Here is a 16,030-nt window from a genome sequence, read left to right as displayed (position 1 = left end):
AGAACTTTAGTAAATTGACTCACGTTTTGCTGTCTTGAGGAGATACTTCTTCTTTTGAGGAAAAAGAGTTGAATAGATTAGCAGGACACTAAGCGGTAAACGGTTGGGCGGGTAATGAGCCGCGACTGATTGGTGGGTCCGGGAAAATGTGTAGGGAGCGTCATCTGGAGAAAGAAAATTGAACTTAATGTTACAATGGCAGCTTTCCTAGTTATCCACTGTATAAATATTCGACAAGAGGAAAGATTTAAATGTTTACGTTCGACTAAAGAACGTACTATTTTTAATGGTGACATTAAAATACTGTCCTTTCAATAATATACAAGTTTGACAATGTGTTTAAGTGGAAAATTTCTGCTGTTTCTTATTGATTTCTCGATTGTTGTTTTTAAATGACTCAAGAATCTGACGGCATGTCACGTGGTTAGAATCCGGCTGAACCGTCAGATCGTGTGGTGACGATGGCTGCTCCAATGAAGAAACGTGATATTCACCGAAGCACCGAAGACAGAAGTAGTGACGACGATGATCACAATTCATCGAACAGTGAGGATAACGAGCACAATGCGGTGGGGGAACAGGTAAGACATAATTAAATTATTTATGCCATCATAGAACATCACTGTTGTGTTTAACCTTACTTTCAAACACGCGGTCACCGATGCGGTTTTGTTTTTGATGATCATTTATAACAATTAAAGTCGCTTTACATGGATTACAATGATCTAAAATGCTATTGAAGTTTAAAAATGCTATGAACTTGTAAAATCATTTACTGAACTGTCATTATATTCAACGTGGTCGTCATCCTGCATGGGCTGCCTTGAACAGTTTTTCTATGATAGAAACAAATTTTTCTTTTTCACAATTCGTGTTAGAAGTGTTTGTTGAAAATTTATCATGCAATCCTTTAGTGAAATAAGACAGAAAATGGGTCACTTGTTTTGAGTCATACTTTTCAATGGAGTTAAGTACATGTAAAGAGTAATTATAATTAGTCAATTTGTAGAGAACTGTATGTTCAATATATATTTATATGGTTTGAATGTAGAACTTTTCTAATTAGGGAATGGAAATACAAGTAGACTTTGAGGGAAGGAGTCCCTTAGATCCAGACTTTCATGGCATTAAGACACTTTTACAGCAGCTGTTTCTGAAAGCACATCTTGACTTAGGTGGTCTCACTGACTTAATTATTTCTCAAAATTATGTGGGTTCAGTTGTTAAACAGTCAGATGATCTAGAAGACTCGGATGATGAAGACAATGACATCAATGATGTGTTTGGTATCACTACGGTAATTAATTTATCCAGTGGACAGGTAAGTGATACAAACAATACTTTTGAGGCTCATTCAGTTCACTTTAATCCATAAAATCTTTATTTCAGAACCACCTTTGCATTCAGCAACTTAGAGATCTGTTACGGCAACTGGCCAATGAGCATGCAACAGATGCAACTAACACAATGATAAAACATGTTCTTGAGAATGACTCTGAAGCCTTAGGCTTATTAATTAATGAAAGATTCGTTAACATTCCAGCACAAATTTCGGTACCGCTTCTGGAGAACTTGACATCTGAAATAAAAAGGGCAACCAGTAAGAGGATGCCATTTAACTTCTCTTACTATGTACTGATTTGCAAACTGTATAAAACGGAAGACCAAAAGGTCGGTAAGAAATCGAAAAATAAGAAAAAGGATAATGCTGAAGAACCGACCATTTTATGGAGCAATCCCGAAGAAGAAATCTTCGCGGAGGAAGCAACATTTAGTTTTGAATTTTCCGTTGAAAAGGAATCAGACAGTGGCTTGTCGGGCACGTGGACTGAAACCGATAATGAGATGGTCCCGTACAGGAGGGTTCTCTTGTTCGAAGCTACCAAACTACAACAAATTATTGATAAAATAAAAGTACATGTTTCGTTTTTATAAAATAAAGAAAAGTCAACCCAAAGGACTAACAATGATTTGTCTAATATTCCTCGAGAAGCCTTCCTTTGATGTATTAAAGGAAGTGCGTATGCTTGATAAAGAGTAACATCTTTGATATTTTTTGTACAATGAACTGTATCATATATATATACGGTACATGTAACCAGCTTTTTATAATACACCTTTTTTCACAATGCTTACTGCAATCTGTTTCCATCACTTCTCCCTTAACCATCTTTTATTCACTTTGCTTTACACATAATATAAAAATACGTAAACCTACATACTTTATTCAATGGTACAAAATTTATTTTACGATTAAATAAATAACGTAATATTAAACCGTAACTTCGTAGAACAGATATTTGATAAACAAAATGCAATTGGTAAATCGACAGCGATATGTAGCGCGTGCCTGAGGCTTTAAAAGATGGTATTTGCACATTACTAACAATATCTATTTTTATGTAGGCCCGCCTGTAGACTGGAAGGATTGTTTTATCGGCTTCGCTCTTCTTCTCATGGTACCTAAAATGTTTAACATTTCAGAGACCGCAGGTGGTGCGTTTTCCGCTTCCTGTCGTCTTCTTCTCTCCTCCTCCCTTTGTTTCTGCAATGGAATTCACGATATTTAACAAATCTTCCTCTAGCCACAAGAAACTCTCAGAAATACCATACTCACGTCTGTCTGCTTCAATGTAAACCGTCCTCCTTTTATCTGGTTGATAATATCATCGATGGCTGAAACGATTTCAGAAGATAAAGTTACACACAAGACACTTGACACACTTTTGCCCGTTGTGCCACGAAATCGAGAACTTAATTTACCCGGTTGTTGAGCAACGGTTGGTGTTTTCTTTGTGATTCCAAGCATGTTCTCCATGTCGATAACCGCGTTGCGTTCCGAATTCATTTTTTCTTTCGTCAGCAATTTGATCGACGATTGTCCGCCGTTGTTGAACATCGGTGGTGGTGGTGGTGGAGGCAGAGGTGGAGGTGGTGGCCTAGAAAGCTTCTCCTCCAGTTCGCCAATTTTCGTCTTTAGACTTTGAATCAAGGCCTCCAGACTTTCCGCCAATTTTTCCGCCCTGTCGGCCCTCTGCGTCGCCACGTCTAGTTCGGATTCTGCCAGCTTCAGCTTCTCCTCCACTATCTCGAACTCCACGTTCGATTCTTTCTCCTCCAGTTTCTCTTCCAGCATTTGTATATGAGAAGCGTGACTCTGTTGTTCTTCTTCTAGCAGTCTCTTTAACGATTCTACTTCTTGGAGAACGGTCAACAGTCTATCATTGGGATCATCGCCAACTTCGGCCATCAGGAGCGCGCTCTGATGAGCCAATACGTTTCTCTCTTTTTGTACCTGTTAAAAACCGATATCATCACTCGATCAATAGCGTATCTTAGAATCTAGACCCACAAAATTTCTTACGCCAGTGGCCACCTACCCTTTCCGCTTCTATTTTCATAATTTTCGCGTTCTCCCTTTCACGGTCGCATTGTGCCTTCAACGCCTGCACCTCCTCCGCGACCATTTTCGTGACCCTTTCCATGTTCTCCTGGTGCACCTTCATCTCGTTTACCTTCTCCTCGTCTGTATGAACAAAGTTCATTAACAAATTTCCTCTTATTTGTATAAACATCGTAAGTAACATAGTGAAAACGTGATGAGATACATTTTTGCCTGAGAGTCCTTTCTTCGTCCAACTGTGTAGTCAGGTGCGTCACTTGCTCCTGGGCTTCGAATTCTTGAAGCCTAGCGGAATGTAGTTCCGTCTGAAGCCTGGCAATATCTTTACTCAATTCTAAAAAAAACACACAATTTCGTTCGAAATCTCTGATAACAACAATGAAAGTATTACGTGTAAATCTTCCTGTACCTTTCACCGTTTCCCTCAGCTGCTCGAGATCCTCGAAGTTCGAGTCGACCTCGTCCGATATTTCAATATCCAACGATCCCTCGGGATTGGCTTGCAGTAGCTTTTGCGATATGATCTGCGATCTTCGTTTCAGTTCACGGTTTTGTCTGTACCACTGAAAAGATATATATTCAGTCGTTGATAAATCGCGATCGTGATTGTGTAGGAGGAATACAATCACAGTTGGTACGGTTTTACCTGTGACGCCTGTTGCATTGCTTTGTGCATTGCGCCTGTTTCTACATCGTATTGATGCTTCAGTCGTTCGTATTCTTTGCACACTGCCTCGGAAACTGGATAAAAAGTACATTACTGAATAAATGTATCACCGATCAATGAGATAAATTCGTGAAATATAATATAAAAGAACCAATTAAAGCAAATTACCCGTCCGTAATTTTTGAAGCTCCTGTTCTTTTTCCTGCGACTGCGACTGCAGAGTACCATTCTGTCTCTGCAATTGTTGGTATTTCCTCTCCAAATCGACATGATCCTTAGTAGCTGTAAATTTAGGAATTTCATTCGATCAAATTCCTGATTGGAAATTGCAGCTTAGATACGTGACACGTAACGAACTTCCCGATATGTAATTCCGCACGATTTATAATACTCTCGCGTACGCGCGCTGACTAATAAAAAGAAACGTCACAGCGTTCGTTTTGCATGCAGGCTGTGAATCACGACCGAATAATGGTTAAGTTACATTACAGATGATTGGCCGTGAACTATAATCACGCATCGACCACTTCCCTTTCGACGTGTATCTTCGTCAACGCCTATGTCTTTTTACGTAAGTCTGTCACAGACACTACGATCGTCCTTACAACAACAAATCGATAGATTGTATCTCGTCTGAGAAACTAATTCTGGAGAACTGGCTCGAACAATCGCGATTAAAATTTCTAATGTCCTCCTCTGATCGTCGAAGATCAGGGTCAAGGTAGTGTACTCAATCTACTTTCGTGTATTCTGTAATACGCAGATCCACGGGAGACGTACTTCCAGAGAAAAAAAAACCATCGAAGAAAACGATTAATTTCGTTGTCGTAAAATTTCTTCGAAAGCCGGATCAACGGAAAAGCGTGGTCGTTCCATATTTACTCGGGGCTCCATATCACGCAGCTGTTTAATCGAATTTAATGCTCGTCGTCGTCGGTGGAGGGGCTGGGTAGGAGGTCGTGTTTCGTCACTACGTTAATGATGACTAATGGAATCGTAATAAAGTTCCGAAACGACTTTAAGTAGTTAGTCTCCAAACAAACGCTCATTACGCCCCTCTCGTGGAACTTATTACTAATTATTAATTACCAGCTTCGCTCTTCTGCAGCAACAATTTCCGTCTTTTCTCCGACTCCTCATATTTACTCTTCCACTTGCTCTCCAGGCTGTTGCTACGATTCAATCTCGCGACACCGCTAGTCGGCTCGTTGTTCGTGTTCGTTTTCCAGTTGACGCAGAACGGCGGCGTGCCAAGTTTCTCCTCGGTGCTTCGTACCTCGATACTCGAGGCCGATAAATTGTTGTTCCTTGGCCGTAGCTGAACGGAAGCGTCGAGCCTCTCGAAGGACGCCCTTTGAGCGGCCACCGAGACGCCTCTGGACAGTTTCTCGAAGGATCCCCGCCTGGGCGGAGGACATCTTTCTTGGGCCTTAACCGCATTAGTTATCCTCGGCACCGGTATGTGCGAGTGTATCATATTCGAGGATGTCCTCGGCGGCTCGGTGTTCAGAACGATCTTCAGTTCCGTTTTGTTCATGTCGTTCCTGCGAACACAAGTGTGCCCTATTATTCGAACTAGCCTGGCTAGTCTGGTTGAAGGTCTCTAGTATATATACAGGCTATACGAATGACAATTCTCACCGATGAACAACGCTCTTATACATCTATACCTGGTTATTATACTTATAATTCCTGTCTATAGATTTTCGAGGAAGGCGAAGGGATTAACGGATTAGCTCTATAGCGGGATCGTGATGGTTTCGTTGTGGTCAGTTGACTTTGTCGCGAGTACAATAGAGGAGATAATTAGTCGGGCGTGTTTCTAGAATTTCTCTGCCGGCATATTTAAATTCATAAATGTCTAGGTGGACTTTTTATTGGCGCGTTACGGAGGTACAGGCACGACCGGCACTTTCAAGTTTGCGCAGTGTCCCTCGGACAACGTATAATGAGAATATTCTCGGTGAATGGTCCGAGCGGTGGCTATATTTAGCCAAGAAAGGGATATTTCTATTGAAGTGTACCCGAACGGCAAGAGGGTTAATAACATCGGCGGTTCCCTAAAAATAAGCTTATTGGTCGCCACCCCCTGCAGCCAAGTCGAGTTTAGAAATAGCCTCGCTGTCGAAAACCTATTCCGTGACTAATCTCGATTCCATGAATCTCGAAGTACCTGGTACAACAACCGCGATAAGCCGTAGTCTTCGGAGTCACCCGAACTTACCAGGAAACGATACGCGTTACTCGAAGTCAACGTCTCTCGCGTCGGGTTACCGCCAATTCCAGTCTCCGATCCCTGATTCGAACTATACTATAAATATCAAAACGATACCGGCCATTCGGTGCGGATATTCAACACCAATCCGACATCGTGTTAACACTTTAACGCTTATCAAACATATATGATATCTTCTCGAAATTCAAATAATATTTTCGCGTGTATCATACTTGGATCGTTTTAAATTACCACGAACCACCCAGAGACTATTTCTGTGGAACAAACGCTCGCGTTCCTATGTCACCACCAATCACCACGAGATTCTACACTGTCATCCTCGCGACTGTTTACAGCGTCCCGAAAAAGAAGAAGCACACGCGTAAGATCGTCGTCGGAGAACTACACACGTGGTTGGTCTCCGTGGGAGTTGGCCAAGAGAGATCTCCCGCAAACACTTCGGAGGCTAATTCGCCGGAATGTGTGCGTCACTGTCCCCCGTAGAATGATCGTTAACGGAACCCAACGGCGAGACGTCATTCTGGAAAGTCTGACGTTTCGACGCCACAATCACGATAGGCTGTTGGATAAGGGCCAGGGGTAACGACTACAATGCGGATAGAGGAGGCCCTCCTACTTGGTAAGTCTGCCAAGGAAACCATCAACACTTGCGTTATACCTACTCCCGAGTTGTTATCGCCTAGTTCTAACTGGAATATTGATCTTAAATTCTACGTACCCTAGTTAATATGTCATTAGTCGTTCAAATGTCACTTGTGCCTATGGTCCCAATCCGGTTATGGTCGTTCTACCCTCTCTTAAATACTCTCGACCATTCCTACCTTTATTCGAATTTTATTCTACTAGTAAATTAACGACAGTACAACGGTTCAACAATGTTTCCCAATTCAAAATTCCACGCAGTGCATTATCATTAGAATTTAGAATCTGATTACAATTAGTTTAATGCATTCTATTCCATTTCCGGATACTTATTAATTATAAGCAAACAGCTGTTTTAGGAGATTTATTTTCGTATCGTTATTAGGGCTATATCGGCTCCCGTATCGAGATTTTCGACTGTCTCATATCTTTGAGTATCTCATGAGATACCCCGGTAGCCGGCTAATTTTTGTTTACCCGGACATCTCACGGGTTACCCGGGTACTCCAGTATCTTATAATTAACAGCTCTAATCGTTATTACTCGACTCATACGATTCATAGTGATTCCGGGTAATCGGTGTTTGCACGTACACACAGCAACTCCACTCCGTTCATTTTATCACCGCAATTTCGATGTACGTATACCCATCCACGGAATCGAGCGAGTTCCCCGAGACACGGCCAGGGTTCACGGGGGAATACATACCAAGGATTCCGGGGTCGTTTTCACCCGCGTCCAACTATTTTTAATTCACACGACGGCCACGCAGTGAATCCCGTCCGACGACGGATGTACAACACGGTTCAGGAAGAGCTAGATATATGATAATTTCGAACGTGCCCGTGTCATGTGCAACGAGAACGGACAATACGTGTGTATACATATGTGTGCGTGGCGTGCAGGTCGACGGTCACGTATAAGATCGTTGCACTTTTCCGCGCGTAACCAATCGCCCACTTGGCGATTCAATCGATCACCTTGTTCGCCACTCGTTTCACCATTTACGTTCTCCGACTCGAAACGAGCAACGGCGCGATCCTAACACCGATCTGTATGTACGCGGGTAATTCACAGAGGCGATCGGTCGATCGATCTTCCCGCAGGCGCCGATCTGAGAAAATATACTACTCGGGGGAGTTTCGCGAGTGCACACATGCAAGGAACTACGGAATCACGTGCTGGATCGCCTCCGCGGAAAGTCCTTTCACTTTTCCTGTTTCGCCGCGCGACTGCTGGTTGGATCTCGAACACCGTTGTCAAACGGTTCTCGTAATCGGTCCGTTCTTTAACTTCGTAAACTTTCGTTCAACACGATTTCCCGCATTCTTTTATCCCCTCCCGGGGCGAAACGTTCTGGAGTACGCGTTGGTCGATGATGAATAAGGCAAAACTAACTCTGGATTTGTAGAACGGAACGAAGAAAATGACCCACTGAGAACTTACGGATCGCTCGGTTGTTTGGATGATCAACACCAAAATCACTTTGTGGAGGGATAATGGTCACTGCATTTTTTCGTTGACGAGAGTAATGGACGAGACTCTCGATGAGATTCTCGGAGAGATTCACCGTGAAACTATCTTTTACGGAGATAATAGACCGTAGAAACAATACTCGAGGGAAAGAACGAAACAAAGGCTCGCGGTGAAGCGGGAAGAAGGTGCGCATTCAACGACGTTCGCGCGCATACTGGCTCGCACGGGGCTTGACCGTAATGTCACGTTATCTCCAGGAGGTTCCAGACGACGAGTCGAAAGAGGCCCGCGAGTGCGTGCCCTTCCTTTAATGAAACCCGTCCGTGTATGTGTGAGTGCGTGGACGGGGCAAGGTTTCCTCATTGTCAGCAAAAATCGCCACCGCGCGCGCGCGCACGCGTCAGTTCGTGTCTTTTGTTTACGGACTTATTTCGTGGGTGTTTGCGAAGGAAACAACGTCGTCGCGCTGCCAATTAATTCGATTGGAGTCAATCGACTATTCCGTTTCGTTTGTTCGTGGGCCAGACAGAAATTGTTATCAACGTTGATGTCGGATGACGTAGTACCAATGTGTTATGTAAGAATTGCATTGTTAAAGATTATATTCCGTCGATTCGAATATTAAATTTTCTCTGGTCTTTGTCGCTCGATCGACGAGGACAACCGCCGTTGAAAACGATTTCAGACACGGCTGCAATTGGAGAGGTTTCTTGCGCCGCGCATTGGCGCAGTTCAGTTTAATAACACGTTATCATCGATTCTATCAGCCGTGAAAGACACTCTCGAGGATATGTATGTGTACCGGCATAGTAACGAAAGTGTGTTCATATACTCGCCGATCGAGTGTTTCGAACGGAGAACGCACGATGCATACGATTTACCATGCGGCAAACTTCGACGCGTAACATTGCCAAATCCAGACAATCGTCGAAATACCCTTCACCGGGATTTGGTGGTTATCAACGTTGACAAACATTACCGTGTGTGTCTTACGCATTCCATGGTAAACGACAGAAGTTTGTTTTCCAATTTTTTTTTCACCGAGCGAAGCTACTACACAAGCGTGGACAAATTCGTTATCTATGAGATAGAAAGTTCAAATATCGAATTGAAGATAAGAAACTGGTTGTCCATCTTTCGTTCAATAAACATAGGGAATTTGCGTTTTCAAACTAATATAATACATCTTTTTGAAGATCAATGGATTTTTTTTAAATCTCAAAATTCCCCAATTGTTTAGTAGAATATATACAACATACGCCAAGTTTCTATTATACCCCAATTATCAACGAACGCGTAATAGGGATCAGGTGTTTTAATCGTTCTGCTACATTCTCTCGCGGAAACATTGCTCTCCGCAGTTCTCTCCCCCCTCTATACAATTGTTCCCTCTGTTACGCAGCTGTCTCTACAGATTCGCGAGAAGAAAAAACTGAACAAACGTAGATACGCCGTCTACATGTGCGGGCTTGAGTCATGATTTCTGAATAATCGTGTCGAACCGAATGTCTTTGTCCCCCGGTTCGGTTGCCACGGAAGCACGTTGACGCGTTTTCTGCGGTTCGCGTTCGCACGCCCGTAGTATGTAGATATGTACAGAGAGAATTGAATAGTTTCGTTCACCGAGGCCAGACCCAGGGCCTGACGTTGTTTCTCTTGTCACCGATAATAATAACTCAAAAGAATCATCCTCCCGCCGTGTGTTTCGAGAACCCGTTCTTATCGCTTGAATTTCGACGAATGGGATCGGACTGCCAGAGTACTCGAAACTCGTTACGAATTGTAACACATCTCCCCATTTCCATACCTAGAATGTTGAACGATGATCGACAACGATATGGCTTGCCATTACTCCATGCATATCTACAATTGATCGAGCAACTGCGCAGTGTGGGATCTACTGCGCGCGCGGAGAACGTGGCGGTTCAAAATCTGGCTTTCTCCTTAAACACCCGTGAACAATATTTCCTTGGAAGACAAATATTTTTCCCCTCTTGACGGTCATAGGTGTTGTGTTATAGGAGATGTTAAACGATATTGTTTGCCTCGGGAATTCCTTGTTCAGCGGAAAGAAGTCCTCGGTTGTGTATGGTGACGCTTTTTTTTACGAATGCCTGTTCTTTCACTTTCGATGACGAACCGTCTTCTTCGTGGATATCTGGATTGAATCACAGCACTTGAAAGAAATAATAATCGGGCGAATTAAAAGAAAAGTAGTAAGAAAGTTTCTTTTTTTTTTTTACGAAATTCCCGGCGAGAGAGATCGCGAAACGTCCGAAAGACGCGCGTGGTTTAAACTCCCGTGGAGTGACATCATTAAATAGCTTTATTGTGTAGAATTATTCCCCTACTCTCATCATAACTAAAGAGACGTGAGTCACGTTCATTAACTATGTAACGGGTGGCTGTACGGTTTGCGGATACTGGAAACGAGATAAAGGAATAGGATTTAAGATTTCGCTGCGGCGGATTCCATTACACGAGCGAGCCTCCTCCGGTTTCGCTCGTCTTCGATTCTTTTCCTCGTTAGACCGCGGCGAAAACGGTCTCTATTCTTTAAACATCCCCTTTCGTTCTTCGATTTTATGCCCTTAATCGATACGTATTTCAGGCGTAAATTGGCGAACACTGGGAACGTTTTGTTTCGTCTTATTTTATTCTAACGTGAATAGCTGGACGATGGTGGATAACAGAAGGATCTTTGAGGAAATAGAGCTGGATCACGGCGCGAATTTAAAACGGATCTTAATTCAAGATCGTCGGAAAATTAGCATGCCGCCGATGGATCTTATTAAGCAAATTCGATGCAGAACGACGTTTCGTTATTTGTGGGTCAAGCACGTGACCTTGACAATTCTGGCTTCGTTAATGCATTTTTTTTATTAAATATAGTAAAATGTATTATGAATTATTAATTATACGGGGGGTTTGTTCAGATTTTTTTCCTTTTTTTTCATAAACTAATTACCAGAAGGAAGAATCGAAAAAGGAAACAGAAAATTTATCATCAAATGTAAAATAACATACAAAGGAATGTTAATTTATATTCTAGTATTTATTTCATTTTGGTTTGTAGAATGTATTTCTGCGCCCAATCCGATACGATAGTCGGTAATCTAGTATTAGATCCTTTTGATCTTATATCCATGTAAAAAGTTATAAATCGGATCGTCTTTTGCTGTACCACCGGTATTAAATCTGTCACGCGGTTGTGCCTTTAAAGTACTGCTCTTCAAAATGAAACAAAGCAACTGATAATAACAGTCGTGTTACAGAAGGTAAAAACACTGTAGAGATAAAACACAATTGTTTTTAATCTGGTATTGCCCACCGTGAACTTGTGCTCTCTCGCTGCTGGTGATTTTGTGATCTGAATGTGATTTTTATCGGCGTTTATTTACTAGTTTCGAATCATAAATTTCATACCTAATTGTCTCCTATACCTGCCTGATTCTGTTATTGTGTTTCAGTTGTGTTGGTAAGTATCTGTATATTGTGAAAGTATGTTAGTGTTATTGCGTCTCAGTATCTATCACTCTAAATATATTTTGAACTACAACTACACTATTACCATGCCTCCATAAAAAAAAGTAGTTTGCAACGGTTGCTATGCCCCTGTGATCAATCCATTCAACTGCTCAATATGTGGAATATTTTCTCATCCAGACGCAATATGTCTATCTCGTTGTGTTCACCCATGGATTCACAGTAGGCTGCTTGACTGCAAGGATTATTCAATCACTGTAGCACTATTGTCACCAACATCAATACTAGTTGACAATAGTAATTCACTCCTGGACAAAATCAGCAAGCTACTCAATTCCGAACTGTCTAAATTGGAAAATGAATTAAAAGTACTCCAATCGAGTCTTCAGCTCTTCAATGATTCAATTACTACCTTAAAATCCTTAAATAATAGAGTTACAGCATTAGAACACGATTTTAATAATGTAAATGAAAGCATCATTGAGGAAATACATGATAGAAGCAAAAAGGCAAACAACTTACTATTTCTAAATCTAGAATAAATGGAAAATGATATATATATATTCCATTCGATGCAAATTATCGTTGTTGATTATTGTTGATGGTTGTAAATTATTTGAGGATTATTCCTGTGAAGTTCATGTTCCTGGATTATTCATAAATAAAACGATAAATGTTTTTGAGTTTAAGGTGTTCGCATAATATTCATAGCATTTATTTTAAAGATATATACCCGCTTATCGAATCAATCTAAAGATTTAAACAACAGTTAACTAACAAACATCTTGCGAAATCAAGGTTAGAAAGCGTGTTTAATTCCGCAGTATGTAGCTATGGTGGCTATGGTTGCTCAGCCTGATTCTCGATAGCATTTTATCACTATACAGCGGTGAGAACAGTCTGCTATTTCTGTCATTAAACTGTGATAAGGGAAAAGCTCGTGTTGTCTCCTCGAAGTAATAATTATTTAAAGAATATTAAATTGTTGTACAATGACGTAACTAGATTGAACAAAGTTTAAATAAATCACGAGCTACGGAATCTTTCGCGTTGTTTTCCACGAGTGCCATCATTCAGTGAAAGGGAACAATCAAATCGTGTCGGAAGTAACGAGAGCTTTGACCAAACCGGAGTAATAAGAAAGTGATTTGAGCTTCATGTTACACTTGGCTGACAATCATGATGCGGTTAAGAGGCAGAGCCTCTTTAATAGTTATTATAATGATCAGTTTCACTTTGCTGATTGTTATTTATCACATTCTGAGTAATGAGGTCGAGGACATCTCCTCCAATAAGCTAAATCCTCGATTAAAAATAGAAGATGTCTATCCTTTAAGCGATCTCACAGAGAGTCCTCGTAGTATTGCCAAAAAACTGCAAATAGAGTCCCACATAATGGGAAAATTGAAAAGTGGAGGAGGAATGTTATTTGGTGACCTCAATTATGGTAGATCATACACAGACAATGCTCCCTTGTTCAAGGGCCATAAGATTGTCCACCTTGATTTAAAAGGTGCTCCTCCCAAAGTGAGTTATTACAAGTACCTGTTAAAATTGCTCAAAAAATTAGGTGCTACTGGTATACTCATTGAATACGAAGACATGTTTCCTTTCGAAGGAAAAATTCAGGATATCAGTGCAGGAAATTGTTACACTAAAAGAGATATTGAAAACATTCAAGAGATAGCAAATGAAAATAAGCTCATTGTCATACCATTGGTACAAACCTTTGGTCACATGGAGTTTGTACTTAAATTAGACAAATATAAAGATTATCGAGAAGTGCCACATTATCCTCAAGCTTTATGCCCCACTCATAACAAAACACTTCCATTAATTTATGAAATGATAGACCAAGTAGTGGCTGCACATCCTGAAGCAAAACACTTGCACATAGGGGCCGACGAAGTGTATCAGATAGGAGAATGCTCCAGGTGTTTGGATGCAATGGTTAAAAAACAATGGGGTAAGAAACAATTATTCTTAGATCACACTTCAAAAGTAGCAAGATATGTTAAGGATAAGTATCCAGAGCTTACAGTTCTCATGTGGGATGATGAGTTCAGAGACATTTCCCCACAAGAAATAATAGACAGAGGATTGCATTTAATAGTGGAACCAGTTGTTTGGAAGTATACTACAGATCCGGGAACATATTTAACCGACCAGTTGTGGGAAAACTATGCAGCAGTTTGGAAACATGTATGGGTTGCTACTGCTTTCAAAGGTGCCACTGCACCGGATAAGTATTATACCGATGTTGCGTATCATATGGAGAATCATCAGCGTTGGTTAGAAATTATCAAGAAATACTCTACTCAGATTACATTCAAAGGTGTGATCCTAACAGGATGGCAAAGATACGATCACTTCAGTGTACTCTGTGAACTGTTACCCTCTGCTTTGCCATCTCTTGCTGTAAATTTAGCTATTTTGCAAGCTCCAGATTTAAGTGGTTTTCCCATGGATATACCTACTCCTATAATGCAAGCTCTACAATGCGAGGGTAGCATTTCTTTAAGGACTCCAGAACCTCAATATAGTTGGACCAAATGCAGTTACCAAGGAGTATCGATCTATGCTGCTATTTTTCGACTGTTTTCCTTGACCCAAGAAGTTACCAAAATGGAGCAGGATAACACGTTCAAGGGATGGTTGAAACCGTACAACATAAAGTATTCTTTTTCGAGTCCTAGTCACGTAGAGCGCGCGGTCGTTGATCTGGACAGGCATAAAATGGAATTAATGTACATTGAGAAAGACATGAGATCAGCTATGGAAGATATATATGACGATCATACTATACAGGAGTGGATAGAGACATACCTTGCTCCTTTAAATGACAAATTCACTGAATTGTGGGACGCTAAAGAAAAGATATTAGAAAAAAATGTATGGCCAAGAAGACCGTTGAAGAAATCGGAATTATAGTAAGATATATGATATTATTGAGAAAGAATAGGTACCATACATACAGAGTGTTCTATTTGAATGATTCCACGGAATTGTCTTCAATTCTAGCGGTGAATCGCCGCAATATAAAGCAATACAAATTATATTTGGCATAAAACATGGAATTCAAAGATAGACACGTGAAAATATTAAAATGGGACACTCTGTATAATAAGAGACTGAAGACCATATTAGAGTAAGTCAGGAAATGAAATGAGATACGTTTAGAGTTCCAGTTTTTCTAAGAACAAAAAGAAAAGAACGAGCAACAATCGATGGTGTATAAATCTACCGAAACTATAATTTTGCACCTTGTACGTTTAATGTATAGGATTCTACTCTATATTTCGATTCAAACGGGTGATTCAATCTATCGACTGCAGCATCGCCCGTAAATAATTATAAACGTTTGTTCACTTATAGTTCCGGAGCAATAGAGTTTTTCAAATGGCGCTTCCACATCAGGAATTAAAGTGTCAAGTTTGTGTATATCGATACAGATTATACCATTCTTGCTTCACGAAGCGCTGTTTCGAAAGACGGTCTTACGATTTGACTGCTGCGTCGATAGCCACGTTCACGATTGTCTATACCGTTTTTGCGAATTATACCTGTTTTACCTGATTCCTACCGAATGCAATGAAAGCGCCAACTAATTTATTCGCTATTTATTACCATATTTGTACCCTTCGAATGCTTCCAAACTTGCGTTTTACATGTACTTTACGAAACCAATTGTCTCCGAATACACGCACACATCTGCGCCTTTACCCAATTCTCCCTTGTTAACAACAATTGTTCTCTTGTTGAATGCGTTTATGTTTGTCGTGTAAGTTTCTGTTCTCGTATATGTAACGTTTGCATGATTAGTGCCATTAATAAATAGATTATAGAGAAAGTTCTTCTCGCGAGCGAGCGATTTATAAAAAAGTAAGACGTTCGATAGACCTTTTGTTATGTTTTTCGCGAGCGACAATTCTGTTTATTCGATCGTTCAATTTTATTTAATTGTCTGGTATGTAAAACCTGACACAGCGCTCTTTTTAAGTTCGTCTCGCGAACGATCGACAAACATTCGTCGCGCCGTACGATCTTTCCAGGAGCATTGAAATCACCGAAATCGAAGATCGAGGTCGTAGCATGTAGTCGATCACACGATGCTCTATGT

The 16,030-nt window shown here is 40.9% G+C and overlaps 3 protein-coding genes across 3 annotated transcripts; 2 read left to right on the top strand and 1 right to left on the bottom strand.

The window, feature by feature from the left end:
• Positions 1-402: 402 nt before the first annotated feature.
• LOC107189055 (protein BCCIP homolog) lies at positions 403-2,129 on the top strand. The gene is made up of 3 exons (XM_015577488.1): positions 403-581; positions 1,067-1,321; positions 1,390-2,129. Exons 1-3 carry the CDS (start codon positions 462-464, stop codon positions 1,933-1,935), a joined length of 921 nt encoding a protein of 306 aa, XP_015432974.1. The 5' UTR covers positions 403-461; the 3' UTR covers positions 1,936-2,129.
• Positions 2,130-2,174: 45 nt separating this feature from the next.
• LOC107189016 (shootin-1) lies at positions 2,175-8,623 on the bottom strand. The gene is made up of 10 exons (XM_015577443.1): positions 8,395-8,623; positions 5,160-5,614; positions 4,239-4,352; positions 4,050-4,144; positions 3,813-3,966; positions 3,609-3,737; positions 3,381-3,526; positions 2,764-3,295; positions 2,618-2,676; positions 2,175-2,545 (listed from the first exon to the last, which is right to left on the bottom strand). Exons 2-10 carry the CDS (start codon positions 5,605-5,607, stop codon positions 2,399-2,401), a joined length of 1,824 nt encoding a protein of 607 aa, XP_015432929.1. The 5' UTR covers positions 5,608-5,614; positions 8,395-8,623; the 3' UTR covers positions 2,175-2,398.
• A 4,466-nt stretch (positions 8,624-13,089) lies between these two features.
• Positions 13,090-14,841, top strand: LOC107189052 (hexosaminidase D-like). The gene has a single exon (XM_015577484.1). It carries the CDS (start codon positions 13,090-13,092, stop codon positions 14,839-14,841), a length of 1,752 nt encoding a protein of 583 aa, XP_015432970.1.
• The last annotated feature ends 1,189 nt before the right edge of the window (positions 14,842-16,030 follow it).

Source organism: Dufourea novaeangliae, unplaced genomic scaffold (assembly GCF_001272555.1).
Source record: "Dufourea novaeangliae isolate 0120121106 unplaced genomic scaffold, ASM127255v1 scaffold125, whole genome shotgun sequence".
Classification (NCBI taxonomy): domain Eukaryota; kingdom Metazoa; phylum Arthropoda; class Insecta; order Hymenoptera; family Halictidae; genus Dufourea; species Dufourea novaeangliae.
Note: the sequence above shows the minus strand (reverse complement) of the source record. Positions and strands in the feature narration are given on the sequence as shown.

Bases quoted from the DNA above. Each gene is read 5' to 3' on its own strand.
- LOC107189055 (XM_015577488.1), top strand. From the start codon at position 462: ATGGCTGCTCCAATGAAGAAACGTGATATTCACCGAAGCACCGAAGAC. The intron at 582-1,066 runs GTAAGACATAAT...TTTTCTAATTAG, and splicing joins ACAATGCGGTGGGGGAACAG to GGAATGGAAATACAAGTAGA. The intron at 1,322-1,389 runs GTAAGTGATACA...TCTTTATTTCAG, and splicing joins TTAATTTATCCAGTGGACAG to AACCACCTTTGCATTCAGCA.
- LOC107189016 (XM_015577443.1), bottom strand. From the start codon at position 5,607: ATGAACAAAACGGAACTGAAGATCGTTCTGAACACCGAGCCGCCGAGG. The intron at 2,677-2,763 runs GTAAATTAAGTT...AAATCGTTTCAG, and splicing joins AACCGTTGCTCAACAACCGG to CCATCGATGATATTATCAAC. The intron at 2,546-2,617 runs GTGAGTATGGTA...ATTCCATTGCAG, and splicing joins TTACATTGAAGCAGACAGAC to AAACAAAGGGAGGAGGAGAG.
- LOC107189052 (XM_015577484.1), top strand. From the start codon at position 13,090: ATGATGCGGTTAAGAGGCAGAGCCTCTTTAATAGTTATTATAATGATC.